A 24098-nucleotide genomic window follows, 5' to 3' on the forward strand; every position below is an offset into this window, starting at 1 on the left:
ATACAGAGCAGAAAAACTGAAGATTCTGGTGCTGTTTTCTACGCATCCCAGTGTCCTTTTCCTTCTGAAGGACTCTGGAAGCACGTTCCATGACACACCCCATCGTATGGAAACAGCAGGTTAAGTCTGACCTCCCGGAGCACTGCTTCCTTGCCCACTCTTGTCTCTGTTGTACAGAATTTGCTGGTGTTCTCTGGGTTTTCACATGTGCACACTTTCCTCCCCCAAGGAGCACCGAAAGGGCGTTTTAAGCTGCCTCCTTATCCTTCAGTATCAAGTGGGATACTGATCTCGAACCCCCAGGCTCCAGTGCCCCTCCTCACACAAAGCACTTGCTGAACTGGACCTCGTTAAATAGCCTCATTGGAGCCCTGAGATTAGAAAAGTGCGGGCCAGTGTCACTCACACCAGGGGGAGGGGGCGCCTCCCAAGCCCAGCAGGTGTGGCCTCAGCAAGTGCTCACACCCGCAAGTCCGGCTGGTCACCCTTTGGCTGGCCTCTTAGGCCCTGGCTCTGATCACGTTCAGATGGAGCTGGGAGGTGGAAAGAAAGCCCATCACTTTCCCAGGGTGAACCAGGGGCTGCTGGGGGGAGGCTGGGCAGATTTCCGCCGCTTTCAGTCTGGTGCTATTTAACTGCCAAGGACTCTCCCCTTTAACCTGTCTGTAGTCAACCCTAGCTAACATGCAGAAAGAGAAGATGATGAGCAAATGTTGGCTTTCCCTCGCGGATGGACTCGGGAGCCTGCAGGGAGCTGCTGAGAGCCTGCTGGGAACGGCAGTGCTGGAGATTTCCGAGGAGTCTCCGGCCTTCTCCCCCTCCCCTCCCATCTTAGCCAGAGGCCCCGAAGGAATGGCTGCCAGCTTCACTTGACCCGAAATCCTCCTCTCCCCTCAAAAAAATGCCATTGTGCAACAGCAGGCATTCTCCCCGAGGGACAATTTCTGAATGGCGCTGGGTGCGAGTCAGGACTCAGGCCCCGGTCGGGCCACAGGACCCCGGCAAGGCACAGCTTCGCTACCCTTTCCGACCTGGCCTCTAGGTCCAGATTTAAAACGCTCAAATTCTTCACAAGGCAGCCAGCCCCAGCCCTGCCTGCAAAGAACAAAGCTGAGGACCAGGAAGGAACCTTCCGGGGGGTCGAAGGGAAGGGCTCCCCGCTCCTGACCTGGCCACGGGAGGCTGCCCCAGGAGGGCCCGGGGGCAGGTTCACATTCCCAGTGAATCTCTCCTTCCCACCTTTTAGGACGCAGGTGTTGGTGAAACGGGGTGGGGGGGTCTCGTGGCTCTGGGAAGGACCCCAAGGTGATAGCGCGCTTACTGTTCGGGGGAGCCCTTTTCACTCTGGGAGCCTCGCGCCTCGAAGGAGCAGCTGCTTAGAAACACACGCGGTTCGCAGGGCTCCTGCTTCCTTCCCCTTGCGGGGAGGGCGAGGCCGAGGGGCTCCCCACTCCCGGGCAGGAGGAAACCCGGAGGACAAGGCCGGAGCTGGGGTGGCAGGGCCCGGCAGGGATGCGGACAGGGGGAGCCGCCATCCCCCGCCAGGAAAACGCGGGGCGAGGCAGCCCCGAGGGAGCGGGCGAGCGGGCCGGACGCTGACGCCCCCACGCTCGGCTGAGTCACGGGACATCGCCGGGGACCCCGGGCTGACGAGCGCCACGCGGAGCCAGGGACACCGCGTTCAGCCGCGGCAGGAACGGGCGGCCCGGTCCGCTCCCCGCATCCCTCTTCCCGCGGGTCGAACTCGGGGCTGGGGGGGAGAGAGGGGCCGGCACCGGCTGGTCGCGGCAACTCGGGGCGCGGGCGCCGACACAACGCGCAGCCCCACAAATCCTCCCGGGAGGGATACGTGACTTCGTCAATTAATTAAGGGAAGGTGGAGCCCCCTCCCGTTTAAGCCGAACTCGGGCCAACGGGAGGGACGCTGTAGGGTGGGGGGCTGAGCGCAGCCCCCAAAAGCAAAGGTGCGCCCCTCGGCGAGGGGCTGCTCGCGCGCTGGCGAAGAGGTGGAGAGGAGACCCTGTCTCTTAAAAAGTGATTTTAAAGTCTCGTAGGGCAGCAAGAAGGGAAGGGGTGGAAGCGACGTGCTAGGGCTGGGACGCGGCGCTGGGCCCCTCCGCGGGGCCTTCTTCTCCCGGAGCCAGGGGCTGGGACCAAGTCGAAACAGAGAGAATTCCAAGTAAAGGCCCAGGCCGGACACTGCGGGCCGCCCGAACCTTGGCCCTGGACAGCGAGAGGCGCCTGCCGGAGCCCCCGGGAGGGTCCAGCGAGGTGCCCGCCCGCCCCGGGAAGGAGCCGCGAGGAGGCCGGGTGGTGCATCCTGGCCAGATGTTTAAGACAGATGAGAAACGAGTAGTTAAAACCCACATTATGTAGTTCTGTCGGGTATAAAATTGCATGTGCTGACCCATATATTCTAACTGGAAACGGACTCAAGTCACTTAAAATATTGCAACGTCGATAGGACTAATTAATTGGAAATAAGAAACGAAAGAATACAATTAAACGAGAAGAGAATCATTTTCTAATTTAATAGAGGGACATTTATAAAGATCACAAGCTAAAAGGCATCGAATGATTCTATCGACATTCTATTAAATCAGCCCCCGCGGCCTGCGTGGGGAGGAGGGCTCCGGGAGTGCCGAGTCCTGGGCCGGGGTTCGGTGGCCGCCTGGAATGGCTCCTGCTAGGAACCGAACGTTTGCTCCGATCGGACGCGGCCCTTTCCGCAGAATTTACTCTTCTCAGCCCGCGCCTCAGACCCAGCCACTCAGACCGCCCCAGCCGGGAGAATCCTGCCTCCCCGCCCGGGAGTCCCCGGTTCGCAGATATATTACAACAAAATTACTAATTGGAAAATGAAATTGTCAATAAAGCATACCCCCCACGTATACAATATCCTTAAATATTAAGATATTTTATTAGACCCATTTCCTAACAATAATTTATTGCAATAAAACAGACACCACAGGTCCCCTTAAATTGTCTTTTCATAATGAATAAATTTAAGGGGGCTAATTAATATATAAACTAGCCCAATTTGTCAAGTTGATTTGTATTTTAGTTAATTGTGAAAGTAATTACCACATGGTCAAATTAACAGCTTTCTGGAAATGACCAAGCCTGAGGTTTTATTTCCTTCCTGGGTGAAGAAAATTCATTTTTCCAAGCTCTTGATGTGATGAATAAAAGTCATAAATCTGGGTGATTGGTGCAGGCAGAGTCTAAATGGCTTCATATTTCATTTTAGGTTTAATAGAAATATTCATGCTCTGTTTTAATGAAATTAAATTGAAGGGGGATGGGGCAGGGAGGTGGCGGTGGCCGGGGGCTTAAAGGGACAGCGCACATTTTCCTTTGCCGCCCATGAGCCAGGGCGTAGGGGTCACCTCCGCGGCTCCGGCTCCGGAGGGCCTCAGCTCCTGCTAGCGGGAGCCCAGGGATGCCTGGAAGGGCCCTTCCTGCAGCGGCTCACCTGAGACGCAGGTGGAGCCAGCTACTAAAACCTCAGCCCAGGTGCACTCGGGCGCCCTCAGCTCCCTCCAACGAGCTTGAGAAGTCACCGGGCAAAGTAGGGGTCTGCGCTAGGGCGGGTTTGCTGCCCTTCTGCACGACCCCCAAGCTCAGGCCCGTGCAGCCCCAGCGGGGTCCCAGGGTCCTGCACTCTTCCCCTGGGGTCGCGTCGGAGGGATGCGTGGCCACCGACACTGCGCGGTTCCCAGCACCCTCCCTCATGCCCTCGTTCTCCACCGCCCTGCGACCTCCAGCTAGGCTCTGCCTCGCGTGGTAACTGTCCCCGGCCGAGCCCAGACGCCAGGGCCCGGAGCCCTGGAGCCATAGCGCTGAGCCGCACTGGCGCTGCCCGGCCTGCAGAGAAAGAGAAGTTTCCAGACACAGTTAATGTTCTTCCGGGTCATGGTGCTCTGAGTTAAGGGGGGCCACGCTCTCAGCCGCTCTGGGAAGCTCGGGCGAGGCCAGAGGTCCGTTGGGGCGTCCCGGGGCTCCAGGACTGTCCCAGCCAGGCCGGGCCCCTTAATGGAGCTGATCTGTGACTTGTTGATTTCCCCTGAGCAAATAAGGCTTTGATGCAGTTCCAGCAAGAGTGGTTAGCTGATGAATTGACAAAAACTAATCAGCTTTATTGGGAAACAGGTTAAGGGCACGGGCGTGTCAATAACTCTCAGCCTGACCCCCTCGTCCATTAGCTCAGGCAGGCTGATTAGAGTAAGAAGACCCTCTCGCAGTTTGCGCTGAAATCGCTTCCATAAACTCACCATTATTAGCAGTCGATGCGAACAGCTCATTTAGAGAAGACATCGCAGGCAGGCCACATCTATCATCCGGGTTTATGGATCATTATCTCATTTACAGAATGTCGCAGGGTAATATGTTTTTGGCAATAGGCTTGGCCCCGCGCCTGGGCTGGCCGCTCTCTTTTTAGTAGCTTCCCCGGGACCTCCTTCCCCAGCGTCCGGCCTGGAACTCCGCGTGGACGCTTCTCAGGCGGGAAGGCAGGACAGGAAGCCACCCTACACGTGCGTTCTGGCACGCGCGCACACAGGGCACACACTCCTCACGCGCTCGCCGCCGTCTGTGGCGGCGACTGTGAGTCCCGAGGACCAGCGCGGCAGGCGCCCATCCAGCAAGCTCCTGGCTCGGAGCCCAATGTTAGGAGTTGCTTCAACCTCGGAGCCCGGGAGAGTTAGGGGTTCTGCTCAGGTACCCCTCAGGTACCCGCGTGCCCCAAGCTTGGTGGCAGAGCAAGTAACCGGGTGCATCCCAAATGGTGCGCGCGCTGCGCTTACCTGCGCCTAGGAGCGGCGGCCTCCCTGCTCAGGCCTGGGCCCACTAGGCCGCAGAGGCCTGGGTGTCCTGGGACCGTCCATCCCTAGGAAAGCCCCTCTCTACCCTCCGGCTCCCCCGGTTCTCCCGGCCCGTGGGCCTGACCTTGCCTCCGTGGGGCATGCCGCTCCCCTCCTCCTCGGCTGCGACTCCGGGGCCCAGATGCGCCCAGGCTCCGGGAGTGAGCCACCTGTTCCGCCGGGTAATTATTTTAATGTAAAGGGCCCAGAGTCACAGGGTTCGCGCCTCCAGCAGCGACAGACGGCGGCGGGACAGAGGAGCGCTCTCCAGCCTTTCAGTGGAATTTCCCAGATGGGCCGAGGGGACGCCGGGGCGGGTCACCAGGGGCCCTTTAACGAGTTCATTAGCCAAATTATCTTGCCGGCAGCACAGGGCCCGGGAGACTGCGGGGAGGGAGGGGCAGAGGGCTGGAGGGTCTTTCTCCCTCCCACCTTGGTCTCTGCAGAAACAGCGGCCAGGGGCCTGTGTGCAGAAGAGAAGAGAAAAGACCCAGCCAGCCCCGGCCTGGCTGCTGCGAGGAGGGATCCCGGGGTGCGTTTCTGCTGCATACAGGACACCCGCTGTTTTCCGCTGGGAGGAGCCCAGCCTGGTCAAAGGACAAGTGGGAAAAGAAGTTATTAGAATCATGTGAGGAGGAGGTTATAATATGATAATAACGCCATCGAGCCGGATTATGGACGCAGCCCCGGCCGACAGGCCTGCAGTCAGAGCAGGTGGCAGTCTTCGCACCTGGGTCCTCAGCTGGTGGCCTCTCGGTGAGGCTGACGACCGTCCAGCTGTCTCCAGGTGTGGCCTAAGCACTGGCCGAGGCTGCAGGAGAAGAGGCTGAAACGCCAGAGCAACTGGAGCCTCCTGGCAGGGGTGGGCAGGCTAAGGGCTTGGAACTGTCCAGAGCCCATTTTCCATCTGCCCCCATCTGTGTGGGATGGTGGCTTCTCCATGCCTGCATGCTGTCTGGTAAAATATTCCCAGTTGGAATGGTGAGGTGGGCAGCAGGCTCTTTTTTCACACAGGGGCCTGCTCTGTGGCCCCAGCTGGAGTGCCCCTGCGCAATCCTAGCTTACTGCAGCCTCAGCTACAGCCCTGGGCTCAGGCCGTCCCAGCCTCCCAAGCAGCTGGGACCACAGGCAGGCGCCACTGCTTGGGCTAAGTCGCAGGTTCTGGACGGTTAGAAAGCAAAGGGGAGAGGAATGCGGGTGGGGAGAAAAGCTGCCCTCGGAGCAGGCGAGGGGCGGGGAGAATGCAGGCAACCTGGCCCAGTCCCACTGCCCTATGGAGCCCCTCCCGGGAGATCCCAGCCAGGGCCCACAGGAACACCGCTGGGGGCCTCGTCAGGCCTTGAATGTGTGCACCTGTGAGAAGAGGCTTGGGCAGGGTTGCCAGAGGTGAATTTGACCACAGACACCACTGCCCATCCTGAGGAATGCCCCCCTACACTGGCACAGCTCTGGGAAGTGGAATAAGGGTAAGGGGAGGTCTCTCTCTCTCTCTCTCTCTCTCTCTCTCTCCTCTCTCTCTCTCTCTCTCTCTCTCTCTCTCTCTCTCTCTCTCTCTCTCTCTCTCTCTCTCTGTCTCCGTCAGCCGCCAGCAGCTGCAGCTTTTGCCACCTCAGCAACTACTAAATAGACCAATTAGCACAGACTTCCTGCCATTATGGAACATGGGCTTGGACATTAGTGCACCGATATTCAGCCATAATTTCCAGTCAGAATGCACTAAACGATTCACGCACTGAAGCATTCCAGTGTCGTGAGCCACATCTGTGTGTATGTTTGCTTCTGCCCTGTGGGTTCCACCTCTACCCCCAGCAGGCTGCAAGGCAGCAGTCACCGTCCAGGCATGATGGACGCCACCTTCTGTGACTCGTATTGAGTTGTGTGTTGTTCCCGGTGTCAGAGTAACCCTCCCCTCCTTCCTCTGTGGGCGGTGGGGGGACAGTTGGGTTCTCACCGGGTGCCCGGGCCAGTGCCACCGGAGAGCAGTATGGAGCCTTTGGAAGAGTGCTCATTCGGAAGCACATTTTCCATGGAGGCTGGAGGCTGGGCCAGGTAAAGCGTGCAGGCAGCGCTCTCAGCCTCACCGGGAAGGTCTCCTCTTTGCGGGACTCACGTAGCACTGTGGACCGCACGCTGGTGTCTCTCTGGAGGGTGGTTCTGCGGCGTTCTGGAAAACGTCCGGCTTGGGCATGTGTTCGGTGGCTACCTTGTTTCTGCCAACAGTCTGCAGAGGGCCCTGTGTGAATCTGGAATAAAATAAAACGAAATAAAATGTTTGTAGCAAAGAAAAAAAAAACTCCAGAGAAGGCTTTCATGGCTGTGGAGGGCCGTCGTTCCCCCACCACAGTGAACGGGGCTCCGAGGAGCCCCCCTTTCCTCCCAGGGTTTCTTTCTCTTTATGACACGGGAAGCTCTGAAGAGGATGGAGAAGATTTCACCTCCTTATGTCAGAAAGAGACCTGGGCCAGCGGCTGAACCGCGGTGGCCAGGCCTGTCCCTTCCCTCCAGGGTCTGGGGAGGTTGGAAAGCTGCCCCAGGTCTGAATGGAAGCAGAGATTTTTGTCTCTGGAGGAAATTTCCAAAAATAGAAGGCCCCTGGGTCACTGCATTTGACTAATGTAAATCCTGCGGCATCTCCTTAATTTCTCCCACCAAGACCCCTGGTAGGGCTGGTTGTTTGCAGCAGGGGCTGGGCCCAGAGAAGAGGGCCAAGCCAGTGACTTGGGGGTGTTCTAGGGGGCTCGAATTCCCACTGCAGCCTGGGTGGTGCTGGCCACCTGGGGAGAGTCAGGGTGAAGGTGCCCCCTACAAACGGGAACAGGAAATCCAGGTTGCAGGGAGAAGCTAAGGAGGAGGGGCAGAGGGAGAAGACCCAGGGAGCGGGGCACACAGCAGACCCCGGCCAGCCCCGGCCCCGCCTCGGTTTGAGGGTGTGAGCTGTGAGTCTTTGGACTCTTTTAAGGCCCAGGTCCCAGGGATCAGAGTGTAGGTCAGCAGATCAAAGGACAGCACTAATGACTTGATGCCCGTGGCTCCAAGGGGGCTGGGGTGGGTGGCGAGACCTGAGCAGATGCCCCCAGTTCCAGGGACCCTGGGCCCTCTGTGCAGATCCTCCTTCCCTCCGAGCTCCAGGAAAGAGGTCAGAGCATCTCCCACCAGTTCCGGCACTGGCCGTCCGGCTCCCAGCGCAGCCCAACTCAGCTACTTCCTGTGCCAGGGCAAGTCCCATCTCAGACACATGCTTAGGTCCTGACCTCTGGCCAGTTACAAGGCATCTTCATGCCTATTTCCTGAAGAAAGCCTTGAAAGTTCACACTGAAACGGAACTGAGTCAATCCCTGGAGAGCATGTGGTTTCAGCAGGATGGGCTGCTCACTTACCTGGGCCCCTCTGCGGCCTGCTGTTCCTGGGCTTCAGCTTTGGAAACGCAGGATCTGCCCTCGCCTCAGCCACCCAGTGCCCTTCTGAGCACCTGCTCCATTTCGCGTGGAAAAAAAGCATATCTAAATGACAAATAAATGAACAATACCTGCCTCGCTTCTTGTGAATATGTGAATGTATACGTTTTCCCCCAATCCTCACAGGTTCCCAGTTTCGTAAGTCCAGATACAAACAGACACAGACTACAACCGCGTTTTCTCTGGTGACGGTTTGTAGAAATCACCATCTCCTTCCCAAGTAGGGGAAAGAAGGGGAATTGCAGGCAGTCCTCATTCCTCAGCACATGATCTGTAGGAAGCAGGCGCCTGGGTGCGCAGGGAGGAGCTGTGGTGGGAGCCAGCTGATCAGGGTGCACGGGCCTTCTTTGCCTGTCTTGAGAAACCAGGAGTTCTAGGGAGAACTCTCCGAGCTGAGTTCTGCCTGTGGGACCGCTGGAGGGAAAACTCACCTGGAGACAGGTTTGGGAGCACTACTAGGATCAGACCTTTGATCCCTCTTTGTCTCCCTTCCTGAGACCCAAGCCCAGATCCAGTCTGCCCCAAAGCCAGCTGGCCTGGATCAATACAGATACTGGGAACAGGAAGAGACCCAGCAGGCTCCGCCTCACACATTGTAAACCACACAAAGACCCACACTTCCCAGCTCGCTCCCTCTCCCCCACACCTGCCCCTCTCCAGGCAACTCTACAGAGAACCTGCATTTTCTGTTAACGTGTTCTTAAGTATAAACAGAACATCTGATCATTTTAAAGTCCTGTAGCACCTTAGAGTCCATTGGGTCCAACCCCTGCTCTGTAGACAAATAAACAAATCCACCAAGACATGCAGCTTCAGACTCCTGCAATGGCACCGCAGCTAGACGGGCGGCCCCAGCAGGGCGCAGAGCTGCTATGCTAGGCCTCCTGGCACAGACACCTGAACGACCCGCACACACGTCCTGTCTGTGCTTCCAGGGAGGTGCCCTCAGCAGGTCTCAGGCAGAGCAGAAACCTGAGGCAGGCTGTGATGCGGTTTTGGAGCACGGTTACTGCAGAACACAAGGGGGTGAGATGAATTCCTCTGGGAGTTACCCAAAAAAAAGCCACCAAACCCTCCCCGTGATCTTGCTGACGAAGATGAGTCTAGACTGCTCACCCCATCAACAACTGAAATTACCCTGGCAGTGGGTGTTTTTGGCTGGAGAGAGAAACAGTAGCTGCTCAAGGTCCATCCCGGGAGGTTCCCCTGCCGCACTCTCTTCCCTCCATTCCTCAGTCACTGACCTCAGGACCAAGCAACCTGCCGCCAGCAGACGAGGGTGATGAGATGAGAAAGGCATGTCGGCCTTCGAACCAAACCCCTGGAGGAGGAGGAGGAGGAGGAGGCCAAGGCTGTGCTCTCTACCCCGGGGGAGGCAGGGTCACAGACAGGTCTTCCTGCCTGGAGCAGGTGGCTAAGAATCTCTGGTCTCCTTCATAAGCCTTTCCTCCCCAAAACAGAGAGGACGGGGACCCAGGGCAGCAGGGTGGGAACAGTGTGGTCCCTGCTGTCATACCTGGTCCCACTCCCAGCTCTAAGGCCAAACCGTCTGCTGGGAACAAGAATCTCAAACTCTCTGAACCTGTACTCTAGAAAATGGAGATGACAGGCCAGGTGCGGTGGCTCACGCCTGTAATCCCAGCACTTTGGGAGGCTGAGGCGGGTGGATCACCTGACGTCAGAAATTTGAGACTAGCCTGACCAACATGGTGAAACCCCGTCTCTACTAAAAAATACAAAAATTAGCCGGGCTTGGTGCCACATGCCTGTAGTCTTAGCCACTAGGGAAGCTGAGGCAGGAGAATCGCTTGAACCTGGGAGATGCAGGTTGCAGTGAGCCAAGATCATGGCATTGGACTCCAGCCTGTGCAACAAGAGCTAAACTCTGTCTTAAAAAAAAAAAAAAAAAAAATCTTCCTTCCAGTGTCATAGTGAAGATTAAGGAGGAGAATTCTAGAAAGCTTATGGCACATAGTACGTGTTCAAGAAATGAAAGTATTTTCCTCTCTCCGCAGAGAGGCAGAACAGCATGTTATCATCCCAGAGAGACATCTAAAGGCACGACAAACTCCAGGTGAATGCCTGAGATTTCTTTTTACCAGTGGTTCTCTGCAAAGCCAGACCACATTGACTCCAAGTTGCTGTTACTCACCCATTGCTATCCGCCTAAGCTTCCAACTAGTCCTGAGCGTCTGGGAACGACCCTGTGTCATAATGAAAAATATACCACTGATGCCAACAAAGTCACTGTCACCAACTCTCACCCAGGTTAAAAAAAAAAAAAAAAAGCAGGGTCTCTATGTCTTCCTTTTTAAAAATCCCTCTTGTAGCAACCTGGCCTGCTAATTTTAAAATCCGTTTACCTGGCACTGATTTTCTCTTTGGCCCTCTACCCTCCTCACAGCCCCGTCCGGCCCTTTATTCACCTCTCACCTGCATGGGAAGCCTTGGTTTCTGGAACCTGGAGCTCCCTCCGGGTTCTCACGCTGGCTGGGGAAGATAACTGGGTCTAAGGGCGCTATTGACAAAGCCTGGTGTTGATGCCGCTTGACTTCCCGACCCCTGTGTTGATTCTTTCAGCTTCAAAAACGCCCTTGGAAGTGCTTTTACTGTAAATATTTGAAGTGTGCGTGTGGGGGAGGGGGTGAGCTCTGGAGACTCACTCCTGGCCTCGCTCGCGGGAAGCGCTTTCCTCTCCACTTCCCAGGAGGCCCCGGCAGAGGCAGCGCAGGAGAGACCGCATCTCCCACCTCCTACAGGGGGGCTGGCGGGGGTCGCGGCTGCAGGGCTCCCGGAGGACGCCGGGCCCTCTGGGTTTTTCAGGGCCGAGGCGTGTGGGCCTTGGCTCCCGCCAGCCCATGGGCATCCCTCCGCAGCCAGGAAGAGCTTTGTCACCGAGGATCCGCTCCACGGAGCAGGCACGTGGGCGACATCCGCAAGCCGACTTGGGTTCCTGCAGGCCTGGGCGCCCAGATCTGCCGTCTCCGCCTTGACTGGCTGGGGCAGGGGCTCCCAGAGAGGATCCGTGGAGGCCAAACTCACACTCACATGCGCGTTTACACCCCCACGCCCCCGCACACACACCTGAAATGTGGGGCATCCCCAGAGCAGATAAGGTTCGACCTGCACAGCTTTGGCCACAGGGACACAACCCTCCCCTGCTGCGCCCTGGAGACCGGGAGATGGAAGGGCTTGGGAAACCCAAAGGTCTTCAGTGCGCTGCCGTCACCTCGCAGAGCGGCCAGATCTGCGCGCAGCCTGGGCGCTCCGGCGCGTGGAACCACCGCGCTCCGCGAGGCAGAGGTGAACCAATGCAAGGGCCCCGGCGAGGAGGCCGGGGAGGACGCGCACAGCTGGCTCCAGGGACCAAGCCCGGAGGGGGCAAGGAGTCTCGGGAGCCGGTCCCGGGCCGCCGGGGGGTTCTTCAGGGGTCCGAGGGTTGCCAGTGCCCGCCGCCCGGCTCCGCACCCACGGGAGGGCGGGCAGAGGCCCCAGGTTGCACCTTGGAGCATCCACCCCCCAGCGGTGTCCCAGCCCGCTGGCGCTGCTCGACACCCTGGGCTGCTTAGGACCCCGCGGCGCGGGGGCGGGGCGGCGGGAGGCCGGGACGGTGACAGGTGCGCCCCTCGGCCAATGGCGGAGCCGGCTGCCTTCCCCGGGCCCCCTCCGCGCGCGCCAATCCGAGGCCGCGCTCAGCTTCAAGTGCGCGGAGGGGCGCGGGTCCCCAGCTCGGCGCCAGCGGCCTCGGCGCGGTCGCCTGAGGGCTGGAGCGCAGAGAGCCGGGCTTCCCGGCCCGGGCGCGGGGACGCACTCGCGTGGGAGTTTGTGCGAGCGCGGCCCGGGGCGGGGCCCGCACGGAGGAGGCGCCCGGACCATGGTCACCCTCGGCTGAGTTTCCGGCGGCGACTTTGATTATTGGCAAACAACCACCACAACACCACCGAACCCGCGGGCTTGCACCGCGCGCACTGACTCCGCGAGCCTGCACACCGCCGCGTCGCCCACCACCGGGCCCCGAGCGCCAGCCCCAAACGAGCCGATGGAAAAATCCAAAAATTTCCGCATCGACGCCCTGCTGGCGGTGGACCCCCCGCGAGCCGCCTCTGCGCAGAGCGCGCCGCTGGCCTTGGTCACGTCGCTCGCCGCCGCCGCCGCCGCATCTGGCACCGGAGGTGGCGGCGGTGGCGGGGCAAGCGGCGGCACGAGCGGCAGCTGCAGCCCCGCGTCCTCGGAGCCGCCCGCGGCGCCCGCCGACCGCCTGCGCGCCGAAAGCCCGTCGCCACCGCGCCTGCTGGCCGCGCACTGCGCGCTGCTACCCAAACCCGGCTTCCTGGGCGCGGGCGGCGGCGGCGGCACTGGCGGCGGGCACGGGGGGCCCCACCACCACGCGCACCCGGGCGCAGCGGCCGCAGCCGCCGCCGCTGCCGCCGCCGCCGCCGCCGCCGCCGCAGGGGGCCTGGCGCTGGGGCTGCACCCGGGGGGCGCGCAGGGCGGCGCGGGCCTCCCGGCGCAGGCGGCGCTCTACGGCCACCCGGTCTACGGCTACTCCGCGGCGGCGGCGGCGGCTGCGCTGGCGGGCCAGCACCCGGCGCTCTCCTACCCGTACCCGCAGGTGCAGGGCGGGCACCCGGCGCACCCCGCAGACCCAATCAAGCTGGGCGCCGGCACCTTCCAGCTGGACCAGTGGCTGCGCGCGTCCACCGCGGGCATGATCCTGCCCAAGATGCCCGACTTCAACTGTGAGTACCCTGCGGCCCCCGGGCCTGTGGCGGGAGGGCCTCGCACATCCTCCGCCCGGCACCGCCTGCCCTTCTCTGCTCGGCTCCCAGCGAGCCGAGGAAGCGCTGCGAAGCCGCCTGGGCTCTGCGAGGACTCGCCCAGACCCCCAGGCGTGAGACGGGCAGCGAATTGTTAAAATGGCTCTGCGCAGGCCTTGCCTTCTCTTCCTCTCTTAACGGGAAGGGGCATTTGGAGGTGTGAGACTGAGATCTAATGATTAACCTGCAGGCTGCAGGAGAAGGAAGTCGCGGGGAAGGCGAGCCGGAGAGCGCCCCGAATTAGGCAGGCCTGGGAATGGGAGTCAGGGCTTATCACCGGGGAAAGGAACTTGGGCCGGGTCCCCCATTCTGGGCGCTAGTGACCCGCGGCCCCTCCTGGGAGTGAGAGTGCTTCAGGAGCAGCAAACAAGAGAAATGGGCTTCGGAGACCCGGGGCGGCAAGGCCAGGGCCCAGGGAACCCCCCGGCCCTTACCAGGGCACTGCCCTCCTCTGGAAGGGCGTTGGACCGGGGGTGCATGGCCGAAGCAGATGGCCTGGCTTGAACCAGAGATACGGGGACCCTACACAGTGGATGCTTGGCCTGGAATCCCGGGCGCCCAGCCTCTCCAAAGCAGGGCTGAGGGAGCCCCGGTTCCCCCCAGAGCCGCTGGGCTTCAGGCAGCTTCCTCTCCATCCGGGCGGGACACCTCGAGAGAGGCCTGGGACCCTCAGGCTTTCCTGGCACACGCGGACTCTCCGGGCTGGGGCTCGGGGGCTCTGGCTCTCCCCGCTCGCCCCATCGGGGTCAGCTACTTTTGAGTCGGGCTGGAGCAGAAGATGGATACCTCTCCACGCTTTCAGCCGCCCAACACCCAAACAAAGAGACCCCATTGTTTCTGTCTGAGTGGGTTTGTTTAGACTGGGGAGATGCAGGCAGAGCAGGGGAAAAGCAAAAAAGAAAACAGAAATAAACACTCCAGAATTCAGATTCCTTTGCTGGAAGCCGTGATTGTGACTAAACAGAGAAAATCTAGGACCCCAAGGCTGGAGAAGTCGCAAGGGGGTGAGAAAATCCCTGCAGCTGCCCCAGGCTTTCCCAGCTCAGCCCCAAGAAGGCCCCACTGCCACCCATCCCTTCCTGGGAGAGTCAGCCCCACTGACTCTGGCTGGAAGAGGGAAAGCTGCCTCTCACCTCAGACACCACTGTGACTGGGATCTCCTGCTACCCTGGGCTTAAAACTCAGAGCACCCTCCAAGGCCTGGCTGCCGACCCAGGGCCCAGCCCTTCTGATAGAAGGCCGCCACTGTAACCTGCATTTCCTAGAGCCCGGGACGGGAAGTTGCCCACTGAGTGGGCTGGCCAGCGCAGGAGGCGGTGGTCCTAGGCCTTCTAGGGCCCTGGGCTCCCTGGCCAGCCCCCGTTGCGCTTTCTGGAGCTTGTAGCCCAAGGTCACGCAAATAATTTATTAAAGTGAGACACCTTTCCCAACACACCTTGCCATTTCTGATTTCGAATGTTGACATAGAGTTGGCCCAATTTCAAACACAGCTGGCTTTAAGTTCAGGAGAGGAATGTGCCCCGGCAATCCAGAAGGGCAGGCAGAGCCTCGCCAAGGGCAGCGGCATGTGTTCTGAGAAGCCCTCCTCGCGGGTCACGGGGAAACCTGTTTGGTTTCTTTAATTGGTTGTCTCTGCCCGTTGGATGGTATTTCCCAAATGGTCCCTCTGGAGCCAGTGTTTTAATTAAAGTTCTAATGTATTGTCAAGTTGGGAATTTGGAGCCTTGTTTGACTAAAGCAGGGGGCGTGGGCCATCCTCTAAAGCCAATTGCCCATCCCGGGGGACCTGCGCTCCTCCCGGCCCCGGCTGGCCTCCTTTCTTTCCTTTTCTTTCTTTCTTTTATTGTCTAGCACTTGTCAGGCTCCTGGGAAATCAAGGGAAGTCTCGTTTTGAGGTCATAAAATTCTCTGTGATGTAACCGTGCGAAATTATGTAAATAAAGCCGGGCAGGCCTCCTCGAACACACAGAGAACCGGATCCTGCCTGCGCCTCGGCCTGTAATTTGCGTAATGAGAATTGTTCTGCAAAGGCTTCCAGTCTCCCCTCCCCCCTCGCCCCCACCGCCTGCCCCAGGAGGGGGTTTGTCAAGAAAAAGGTTTGAAAGGTGGGAGGCTCCCTGATGAATACGCAGACGTGGACCCGGGCTTGGTGCTGGGGCGCCCTCCCTCCTTCCCTTCCCTCTCTCCCTCTTTCCTTTCTTCCTTCCCTCCTTCCTCCCTCCCTCCTTCCCTCCCTTCCTTCCCCTTCCTTTTCTGTCTTAAGGAGGCAGAGGAGGCAGGCCTGCCACAGCAGCAGCGGCTCTTCCCAGACCTGCCTGGATCTGAGCCTGAACCTCTAGGAAGGTGCGGTGAGGACAAGGGGAGAGACTTGGTTCTAACACTCCCTGCTCCTTTATTTTGTTGTTCTTATTATTTTTATTTATTGAGAGATGGGGTCTTGCCGTTTTGCTCAGGGTACAGCACAGTGGTGCAGTCCTAGCTCGCTGCAGCCTCGAACTCTTGGGCTTCCTGGAACCTCCATCTTGGCCCCCAACTGACCTCACTTCTCCTCTTGCCTCTGGGTCAATCCTCTCGTACCAATCCCGGCTCCTGTGGAGAGGTGCATCCAGCGATGGACCCTGCTCAACAGGGACACTCAGACGTCTCCCAGAGCAGAAAAAAAAAAAAAAATTGGTCCCATTAAGCCCAAACCACCCATTTGCACTTGGTCGTCTGGGTCCGGAGTCCCCATTCCTTGGAGAGGGGGCGCCGATGAGGGGGGACAGCCTCACCCTCTGCCGTGCCGGGAGCCTTCCACGATGGGGCCTTGTGGTAGTGGCAGCAGGGGTCGGGGGCGAGGACCGGGCCGGCTGTGGGCCTCACTGCCCTTTGGTCCCCAGCCCAGGCGCAGTCGAATCTCCTGGGGAAGTGCCGCCGACCGCGCACCGCCTTCACCAGCCAGCAGCTGCTGGAGCTGGAGCACCAGTTCAAGCTCAACAAGTACCTGTCTAGGCCCAAGCGCTTCGAGGTGGCCACCTCGCTCATGCTCACGGAGACCCAGGTGCGCGCCCGCCCCGCCCCAACGCATCCAGGCCTCCCAGGGGACACTGTCACCTGTGCGCTCGTGACCCACGGGCGGTCTTGGGCATCTGGCGCTGCGCCCCGACCGTTCAGATGGCAAGCAGGCGCACGGGTTCATCTAAGGAGCCCAGAGCGCCGATTCAGTAGCTTCGGGGGGGGGGCCCAAAAAATCGGCACTTCAGGACTCCTCCTTTTTTCTGAAGAAGATGATCCCCTTGTTCTAGAAAGAGAGGAGGAAACATCCTGAGTTTTACCACGGCGTGGCCCCCTGCCCTGACCCTTCTTCGGTAGAGGGAGGGTACGGGGAGAAAAGTCCCTGGCCTGGGGCGCTAGGGACACAGTCCTAGCTCCCTCGGAGCCCCAGCCCAGCTCTGCGGTTTGCTGCCGAGTGGGAGGTGGTAGGGGGAGGAGGAAGCCACGCGCCCCTTCCCCATTCCGCTTCTAAGTCGCCTTACCCAGAGGCCATTCCAGGGCCGACCCGCTCGCGGCGGGGGTCTCCAGACAGGAAGGCTTGACTGGCGGTGGCCGGTTTCTCACGCCCGCTTGTGCCCACAGGTGAAGATCTGGTTCCAGAACCGGCGGATGAAATGGAAACGCAGCAAAAAGGCCAAAGAGCAGGCGGCGCAGGAAGCGGAGAAACAGAAGGGCGGCGGCGGGGGCGCGGGGAAGGGCGGCGCGGAGGAGCCGGGCGCCGAGGAGCTGCTGGGGCCGCCCGCGCCCGGGGACAAGGGCAGCGGACGCCGCCTGCGGGACTTGAGGGACAGTGACCCCGAGGAGGACGAGGACGAGGACGACGAGGACCATTTCCCCTACAGCAACGGCGCCAGCGCCCACGCCGCCTCCTCCGACTGCTCCTCCGAGGACGACTCGCCGCCCCCGCGGTCCAGCCACCAGCCCGCGCCCCAGTAGGAGGCCGGCGGCCCAGCAGCTGCGGCGCGCTCGGAGCACCCAGGCCGGCAGCTTCTCCCCGGAGGCCCCGGCGCCCGCACCTGCTCGGCCCGGCTCGGCCGCCGCCTGGTGACCCCCTAGCCCAGGCCGGGCTGGAGGGATTGGCCTCGGCCTCCAGTCCTGGGCGCTTCCCTTTTAAGCCAGGGCGCCTCGCCTTCTCTTTAAGAAACAGCGAGAGGGAGGCCCGGGGGCTGAAACTTGAACTCTGGTTCTTTTAATTTTGGTTGGTGATGGGGGAGGTGCGAGGTGCCTGTGAGAAGAACCGACCCCACCACCACCACCACCACCCAAGGGGAACCTCCCGCCTCCCCTCTTCCCGCGTGCAAGAAGGCGGAAACCCACAGTGTTACCTGACTTCTGAAACTTGAAACCGCCTCTGGAGCCGCCGTTCCGCAGATACTGGGAAAAGAAAAAGGGTTTATGCTTAACGTCTCTGGGGTCCTGGTGATTATGTCACAAGCGTTCAAACTGCTGAAAATCTCAAAACTGTACTGTCTTTATTTTTATATATTGTATTTATATATAAAAAGAAACATCTACATATGCATGCTAAATTATGATTTAGCTTCTCCTATCGCTCACGATGAAATGTAAAATAAATTGCTTTTGTACTGGATCAGTGTGCACGCATTCTGGGGTTTATGCCTGCGGCTTTACCGTTTGTTCGTAGAAATGATGGGGAGAGTGTCTACTCTGCGGTTGTCAGCTAAGGGTGAAAATCGGAGTCTCAAGTGGGTGTCAGGACCACCTCCGCGCCTTCTGCTGGGGAGTCGCAGTGTGAAGTGTTGGCAAAATACCTGTGGCCAGGTGTCAGCGCGTGCCTGGCTGCCTGACCCACGCCTGTCCCGGCGCACGTGCCCTTCAGAAGCGGAGCTGGGGACTCTTATTTATTTTCCTATTTCCTCACGGGCTTTTGTTTCGATGGCGCTCCAGAAGTGGAAATACGCTATTTGGGCGTTTCAGAAAATAAGCTTCAAACAATTAGGCGTTAGTAGCATGTGGGGTCCGTGAGACCTCAGGCGCTGCTCAGGCACATTTCCCGGAACGCACCGAATTGCGCAGTGCTTCTGTCTTCCTAGACCCCGGCTCTCTCTGTTGGCAGAACCTTCCTTGGCTGGCCAGGCTCGGGCTTCTTGGCCCTGTGCAAACCGCGAAGACAGCAGCGGGATGCAGGAGCGCTCCGCACCGCTGCTGCTGCGGCTCTGGGTTAATCAGCCTCTGCAGCGCGCGCTATCAATCACTGCGGCCAGCGCCAGCGCCATGTGCTGCGCACATGCGGGCTCAGCCCGCGCTCTCGCCTGCCCGGGAGCGCAGGCCAGCGGCCATCCAGCCCGGCGCGCCCCCTGTCCCCCTTCCCCCATCGCTGACCCAGTGGCCTCTCCAGGCCTGGAAGAGAGGGGCGACCGTGGACGCTGCTCCTCTCCCTTCTCCCGGGCCTTCCTCCTTCCTTCTGTTTGTCACTTTCTCAGCAGCACCTGCGAGTGCCCTTCTCCTCCCTCCTTCCCTCCCCCCTCCCAGCTGATAAAATGAGTTCAGAAGGGCCTGGTGTTTCATTTGGGTGATTACCGCGGGGCAAGCGCGGCCACTCCTCTGCCTCAGGGCGCGGGGAGATTAATATCCTCTCTGGCAACTCATTATCACCCCGGGCCCCTTCCATAAAATCAACCACAACCAAGGCCGGGGCGCGGCTGCTGGGAGTCCAGGCAGAAGCAGCTGCTGAGCGCTGGCGCAGGGGCCGGGCTCCGCCGCCTGCGGTCCAAAGGTGCTTTGAGGGAACTGGGAGAGGGTTTGCTACTGGTGGAGGAGGAAGAGTGCCCAGAGAAAGTGGGAAAACCAGAGGAGAGGGGGGCAAGGGGAAGACAGATTTTTTTTTTTTTTAATATCTGCAATCTGTACATTTCTTTTTAATTTCTAACACATTGGTGAGGTTCAGCCTGCAGCAATCTCTCCCAGGCTGGCTTCACATCTGGAGATTATGTTCCCCTTGGGCTCAGCTGGCCCAGCCTCAGCGCCCCCAGCCGCAGTGGGCAGACAGAGAAGGGGGGGCTCGGCCTGGAAAGGGGTCTCACGCCCGGAGCTGGGGCGCCGCAGGCCTCCGCGGAGGGTCTGTCCCTCTACCCTCAGGGTGCAGGCGCTTCCTCTGGGACGCCGGGAAAAGCGACACTGAAGGAAGATGCTGTTAATAGGGCCGCCCCTCCCCCGTCCTCCTGCAGAGCCAGGCCCGGGACCTGCGCCGGCCCCTGCGCCTGCAGGCCGCTCAATCGCGGCGGAATTTATCTCGTTAATAAATTTAATGATCAATTCGTTCTTGTCACAGTAGCTCTTCCCCAAATCAATTATAGCAAATTTAAATATAATCACTGGCTCGTCCTCATCCACTCCGGGCACGGTGCACAATTCATTCTGCCTAATGAACGGTCGTGAGGCCCGGCTCTGCCCGTCTCGCGGGCGCGCCCCTCACCCCTAGACGCCGCGCTCCGGGTCGCTGATTCGGCTCGGCCTGTAGCGGGGGGCCCCTGGGGGCCCCGCCCTCCAACCGCACCCGAGCCGCCAGCTGACCCCGCGCATGGGGGAGAAAGTCTTTGCGCCCCCCAGGAATCGGGTTCTCAGGACCTGGGGCAAGGTCTCCGCAGGGGGAGCCCAGAGGAGCCGAGGCGGTGTTTGGTGTTTTCAGACAGGCCCAGGCCTCCGCCGCGGGACTTTTCTGATGTCCTCTGGCTGCCCCGGAGGCCTACGGAGTTCACCGCCTGCAACGGAAGCGAAGGTAGGCGGGGGAGACCCCGGCGGCGGCCGTCTCTGCGACCCAGGGCGCTGGGTCCCCGGGGAGCGCCCCCACCCACAGCTGACGCTGGCCTTTGGAACCGCAGCCTGGCCTCCCTGTCCCACCGAGGCCCCACCTCTCGCCCACCGTTTTCTTTGCGCCAGTGTGGGTTCTCTTCCGTTCTTAGAAAAAGGCGCCTTGCCGTGGGCGAGTTCTGCTGGGGGTGCAAAAGCGCGTGGATGAAGGCTTCAAGTGCCAGGAGAAAACAGTCGACACGCGCCCGCCAGAGGGCGGCGGGCGGCTCCTTTCCAGCCCCTCGTGGGGCTCAGGCTGCCGGGCGAGAGGCAGCCTGGAGACCCCGGCTAAGGCCTGGTGTCAAGGAGTAAAGACACAGCTCGAAGGGAGAGGAGGTGGACCTGTCCCTGCCCCCATCCGGTGACTTTCCTTCTCGGACCCCGAACGCAAGGCAGCCAAAGCAAAAATAGACAAACGGGACCACGTCAAACTGAAAACGTCCGCACCACAAAGGACAATCAACCAGAGTCAAAAGCAGCCTGGGAATGGCAGATGCCATCTGCAAAACGAATCTGGTAATGGGTTAATATCCAGAGTAGGTCATTCTCAGCACTCTCAACAAAACCGAACTACATGGGCAAATGACTTGACTCCAAATAAGATTTTGAAATGGCAACAAGCATATGAAAAGATCTCAACGCCGCTAGCCTCAGGGAAATGCAAATCAAAGCCACAGATGTCACCCCGCACGTGTTAAGATGGCCAATGTAAAACAAACAAGGGTGTGGGCAATTGGAGCTGTTGTGGGAATGTAACAGGGTGTGGCCATTGTGTCAAATAACAGAATTTCCTCAAAAATTCCTCAAAAATTCCTCAAAAAGTTTCCTCAAAAAATTAAAAATCAAATCATCTGATCCGGCGGTCTCAGTTCTGGGTATATATCCAAAAGAATTGGAAAAAAAAAAAAAAAAAAAAGAAAGATCTCAGACATCTGCACACCTGAGTTCATTGCAGCACTATTCACAATCGCCAAGAGGTGGGCGCAGCCTACGTCCATCAGCAGAGACATGGATGAGGAAAATGTGGCGCACACAGACCGTGGAGTGCTAGTCAGGCTTTAAAAGGAAGGAAATCCTGTCACATTCTACAACAACCATGAACTCTGAGGACTCTATGCTGGGTGAGATACCCAATCACAAAAGACAAATACTGACCCTCCTTGGGGCTGCCCTCCTGCAGTCCCAGCTACTGCGGAAGGATGGCTTGAGCCCGGGGTTCCAGGATGCGATGGCACCACGGCACTCCAGCCTGGGCCACAGTGTGAGACCCTAGCTCTACAGAATAATAGTAATAAATAAGCAGGCAAATAAACCAAAAAGGCAAATACTGCCAGATCGTCTGCAATACCAGTTTAGATGAGCCAAGCTCTTAGAAAACAGAATGGCTGCTGCTAGGGCTTGGAGCGGGTACTGGGGAGTCGGTGTTTCTTGGGAACGGAGTTTCAGTTTGGGAAGATGAGAAAGTTCTAGCATAATACACATAGTGAACCCTCGGGTACTGACACGTGATTGGTTACAATGATTCTAAAAATAATTGTGTTGTTTTTTTTCCTTTTCCTCTTCTCATCTGCGGTTCTCCCCCTCCTCCCCTGACCCCAGCCCCTCCTCGCGAAGCTGCTCGGGAGGGGCGTCCGGGCTGGTTTCTCAGCTCCTCTCGGGTTTCTGGGTGAACTGACCTGGGGCCTCCCCCAAACCCGCCCCCGGTGCGGGGCAGCGCTGACCGCGTCCCAGGCTTGCAGGGGGCTGCCAGGCGGGACCGTCCCGGGGCGGGGAGTGCGGCGCGGAGAGAAGCTGGGATCCGCGCGGGGCAGCCCCCAACCCCCCGCGTCAAAGTCCCGCGGAGCTCCGTCTCCCTCCATAAAACTAATCCCGTCGGAGGTGTGACCTCCACCAGGAATGCCGCGGCGTTCCGGACAGCAAGGGCAAATATGTTTTTCAGATTTGGTTTTTATGGTGGGATTAAAGTTTATTTTCCATAATAGGGCACCTAATAAAACTCCTAAAGCCGGCCGGGCCTCCAGCTGGTGGCCTGGTTTCACACTTTCACTTCGTAAATCACTTTACGACGCGCCAGGTGTGTTTCAAGCTGGACGCGACGGGAACGCGCGGCAGCCGCGGGTCTGTCCCGCGCAGGGGTCTCCCGGCCCGCGCCCCCCGCTCCGCCCCCCGGGCTCCCCCACCCGCGGCCGCAGGGGACCCTCGGGAGCAGGCGGCCCTGCCGAGGATTCCTGGGGACCCCCCAGCTCCGGGCCCGCCCCCCGGCCCCGTGCCGACCCCGCATTCCGCCCGCGCACCTGGCGCCCCTCCCCGTGTACACACCGCGCGGACAATGCCCGCCCCGGGCCGGACAAAGGTGCCCCCGAGGCGGCCAGCGAGGCGGGGCGCGGTTTACCCAGCTGGGGGCAGGAACAAAGGCGCGGCCTTATCGCCCGCGGGCCGGGGTCAGGCCGCGGCCTTTCCAGCCGGGGACCCGGTCGGGGGCGCCGCGCGGGGCTGGGCTTAGGGTTTGCTGGGTGGGCTCAGGACGCGAGGCCCCAGGGCATCAGCCCCGGGCTTGTCACCCCCGAAGCCGCCCTGAGGGTGTCCAGGTCGGGAAGAAGCTGTTGAAGTGGACGCTGGACGCGAAAGAGCAGGGACCCTGGTGTCCTGGAACTGGTGCCGGTGCTTCATGCTAGAAGTGAACCCGTTTTTGTTTTTTGTTTTGTTTTTGAAAAAAAAAAAAAAAAAAAAAAAAGTCTTGATATGTATTATTTCAGATATTTTATTACCCAGAGAAGGTGGAGGAAACAACCCGTTTTTATTTCAAAGCCTGTAGTTCTGTATTTGCTTTTTGTTAACATTGTTAACCTTCCGGCTTAGCATCCTTTCTGCCAAGCAAAAAGTTTCCTCTCTATGGTGACATTAAAAAAAGAAAGAAAGGAAAAGGGAAAAACAGAAAATAGAATAAAAAAGCGTAAGGATCAGTTCCCAGGCAGGGGAAGTTGTGAGGAGCAGGACGGCGCCCAGGCTTTTCTAGAAAGCTCGGGCAGGCCAGGCACCGAGGAGGCGGCCCCGGCCCGGTAAGCCTCAGGCTTAGCTGGCTCCTGTGAACTGCGTCTGTCAATGTCTCTGCTTCAGGCAGCGCCGCACCCAGGAGGCCGAGGCTTCTGGCTCTTCAGAGCAGGGGGCATCCCTGCAACAGGAGACTTGCAGTGTTTCTTTAATAATAGGTAAATCCATAAAGGAAATGCAAATCGGGGGGGTCCTAATAACTTTACTACATATTATCATTATCCCTTCTTTATTTACTTATTTATTTTTTGAAACAGAGTCTTGCTCTGTCACCCAGGCTGGAGTGCGGTGGCAGGATCTTGGCTCACTACAACCGCCACCTCCCGTGTTCAAGCGATGCTCCTGCCTCAGCCTCCGGAGTAGCTGGGACTATAGGTGCACCGCTAATTCTTGTATTTCTTTAGCAGAGACGTGGTTTCACCAAGTTGGCCAGGCTAGTCTTGAACTCCTGACCTTGCGATCCACCCACCTCGGCCTCCCAAAGTGCTGGAATTACAGACGTGAGCCACCACACCTGGCCTCTTCTTTAAATTTTAATTTTTGTGGGTACATAGTAGGTGTATATATGTGTGGGGTACATGATATGTTTTGATACAAGCAACTCATAATAATCACTTCATGGAGAACAGTGCACCCACCCCCTCCAGTATTTATTCTTTGTGTTACAAACAATCCAATTAGACTCTTAGTTATTTTTAAATGTACAATTAAATTATTACTGACTGTAGTCACCCTGCTGTGCCATCAAATACGAGGTCTTATTCATTCTTTTCTATTTATTTGTACCCATTTATCCCACGGCCCCCCACCTGTCCACCACCACCCCCCTGCCCAGCCGCTGGTAACCAGCCTGTCTGTCTCTCATTTTACTTTTTGAGCCCACAAATGAGTGAGGCGTGCAAGGCAAATTGTGTTTTTTCTTCAGTCTGCAATATGTATGTACCTTTACCACCTGGACCATTTATTCTCATGATTAATTTATTCCAGGTCTTTAGATACATATAGGTCATCAGATTAAGTACAGGCAGACCTCGTTTTATTGTGCTTTGCTTTTTTGCCTTTCACAGAGA

At 58.7% G+C, this 24098-nt stretch overlaps 2 protein-coding genes and 2 long non-coding RNA genes across 6 annotated transcripts in view; 1 reads left to right on the forward strand and 3 right to left on the reverse strand.

Moving 5' to 3' along the window:
- Positions 1 to 2807: 2807 nt before the first annotated feature.
- Positions 2808 to 12149, reverse strand: LOC120365373 (uncharacterized). Of its 3 annotated transcripts, XR_005580328.2 has the most exons (6): positions 10751 to 12149; positions 10470 to 10521; positions 8240 to 9638; positions 6814 to 7105; positions 5593 to 5817; positions 2808 to 5449 (listed from the first exon to the last, which is right to left on the reverse strand). It is a non-coding gene; the product is annotated as an uncharacterized LOC120365373 (long non-coding RNA). The 3 variants fall into 3 exon arrangements; XR_005580329.2 differs by lacking the exon at positions 5593 to 5817; XR_012511978.1 differs by having other exon boundaries at positions 2808 to 5817.
- Positions 12150 to 12209: 60 nt separating this feature from the next.
- MNX1 (motor neuron and pancreas homeobox 1) lies at positions 12210 to 17449 on the forward strand. Its single transcript, XM_039473035.2, has 3 exons — positions 12210 to 13056; positions 16014 to 16174; positions 16750 to 17449. The coding sequence occupies exons 1-3, from the start codon at positions 12357 to 12359 to the stop codon at positions 17101 to 17103; spliced, it is 1215 nt and encodes a 404-aa protein (XP_039328969.1). The 5' UTR covers positions 12210 to 12356; the 3' UTR covers positions 17104 to 17449.
- LOC141579996 (uncharacterized) lies at positions 15523 to 16795 on the reverse strand. Its single transcript, XR_012511979.1, has 3 exons — positions 16650 to 16795; positions 15906 to 16414; positions 15523 to 15723 (listed from the first exon to the last, which is right to left on the reverse strand). It is a non-coding gene; the product is annotated as an uncharacterized LOC141579996 (long non-coding RNA).
- Positions 17450 to 17462: 13 nt separating the features above from the next.
- The window catches only part of NOM1 (nucleolar protein with MIF4G domain 1), a 56838-nt gene continuing 50202 nt past the window's right edge, over positions 17463 to 24098 (reverse strand). The window contains exon 12 of the transcript XR_012511977.1: positions 17463 to 17541. The gene's annotated coding sequence lies outside the window, so the exon portion shown is untranslated. The remainder of the gene's footprint in view (positions 17542 to 24098) is intronic.

The sequence above is a fragment of the Saimiri boliviensis genome, chromosome 10 (assembly GCF_048565385.1).
Source record: "Saimiri boliviensis isolate mSaiBol1 chromosome 10, mSaiBol1.pri, whole genome shotgun sequence".
NCBI lineage: Eukaryota > Metazoa > Chordata > Mammalia > Primates > Cebidae > Saimiri > Saimiri boliviensis.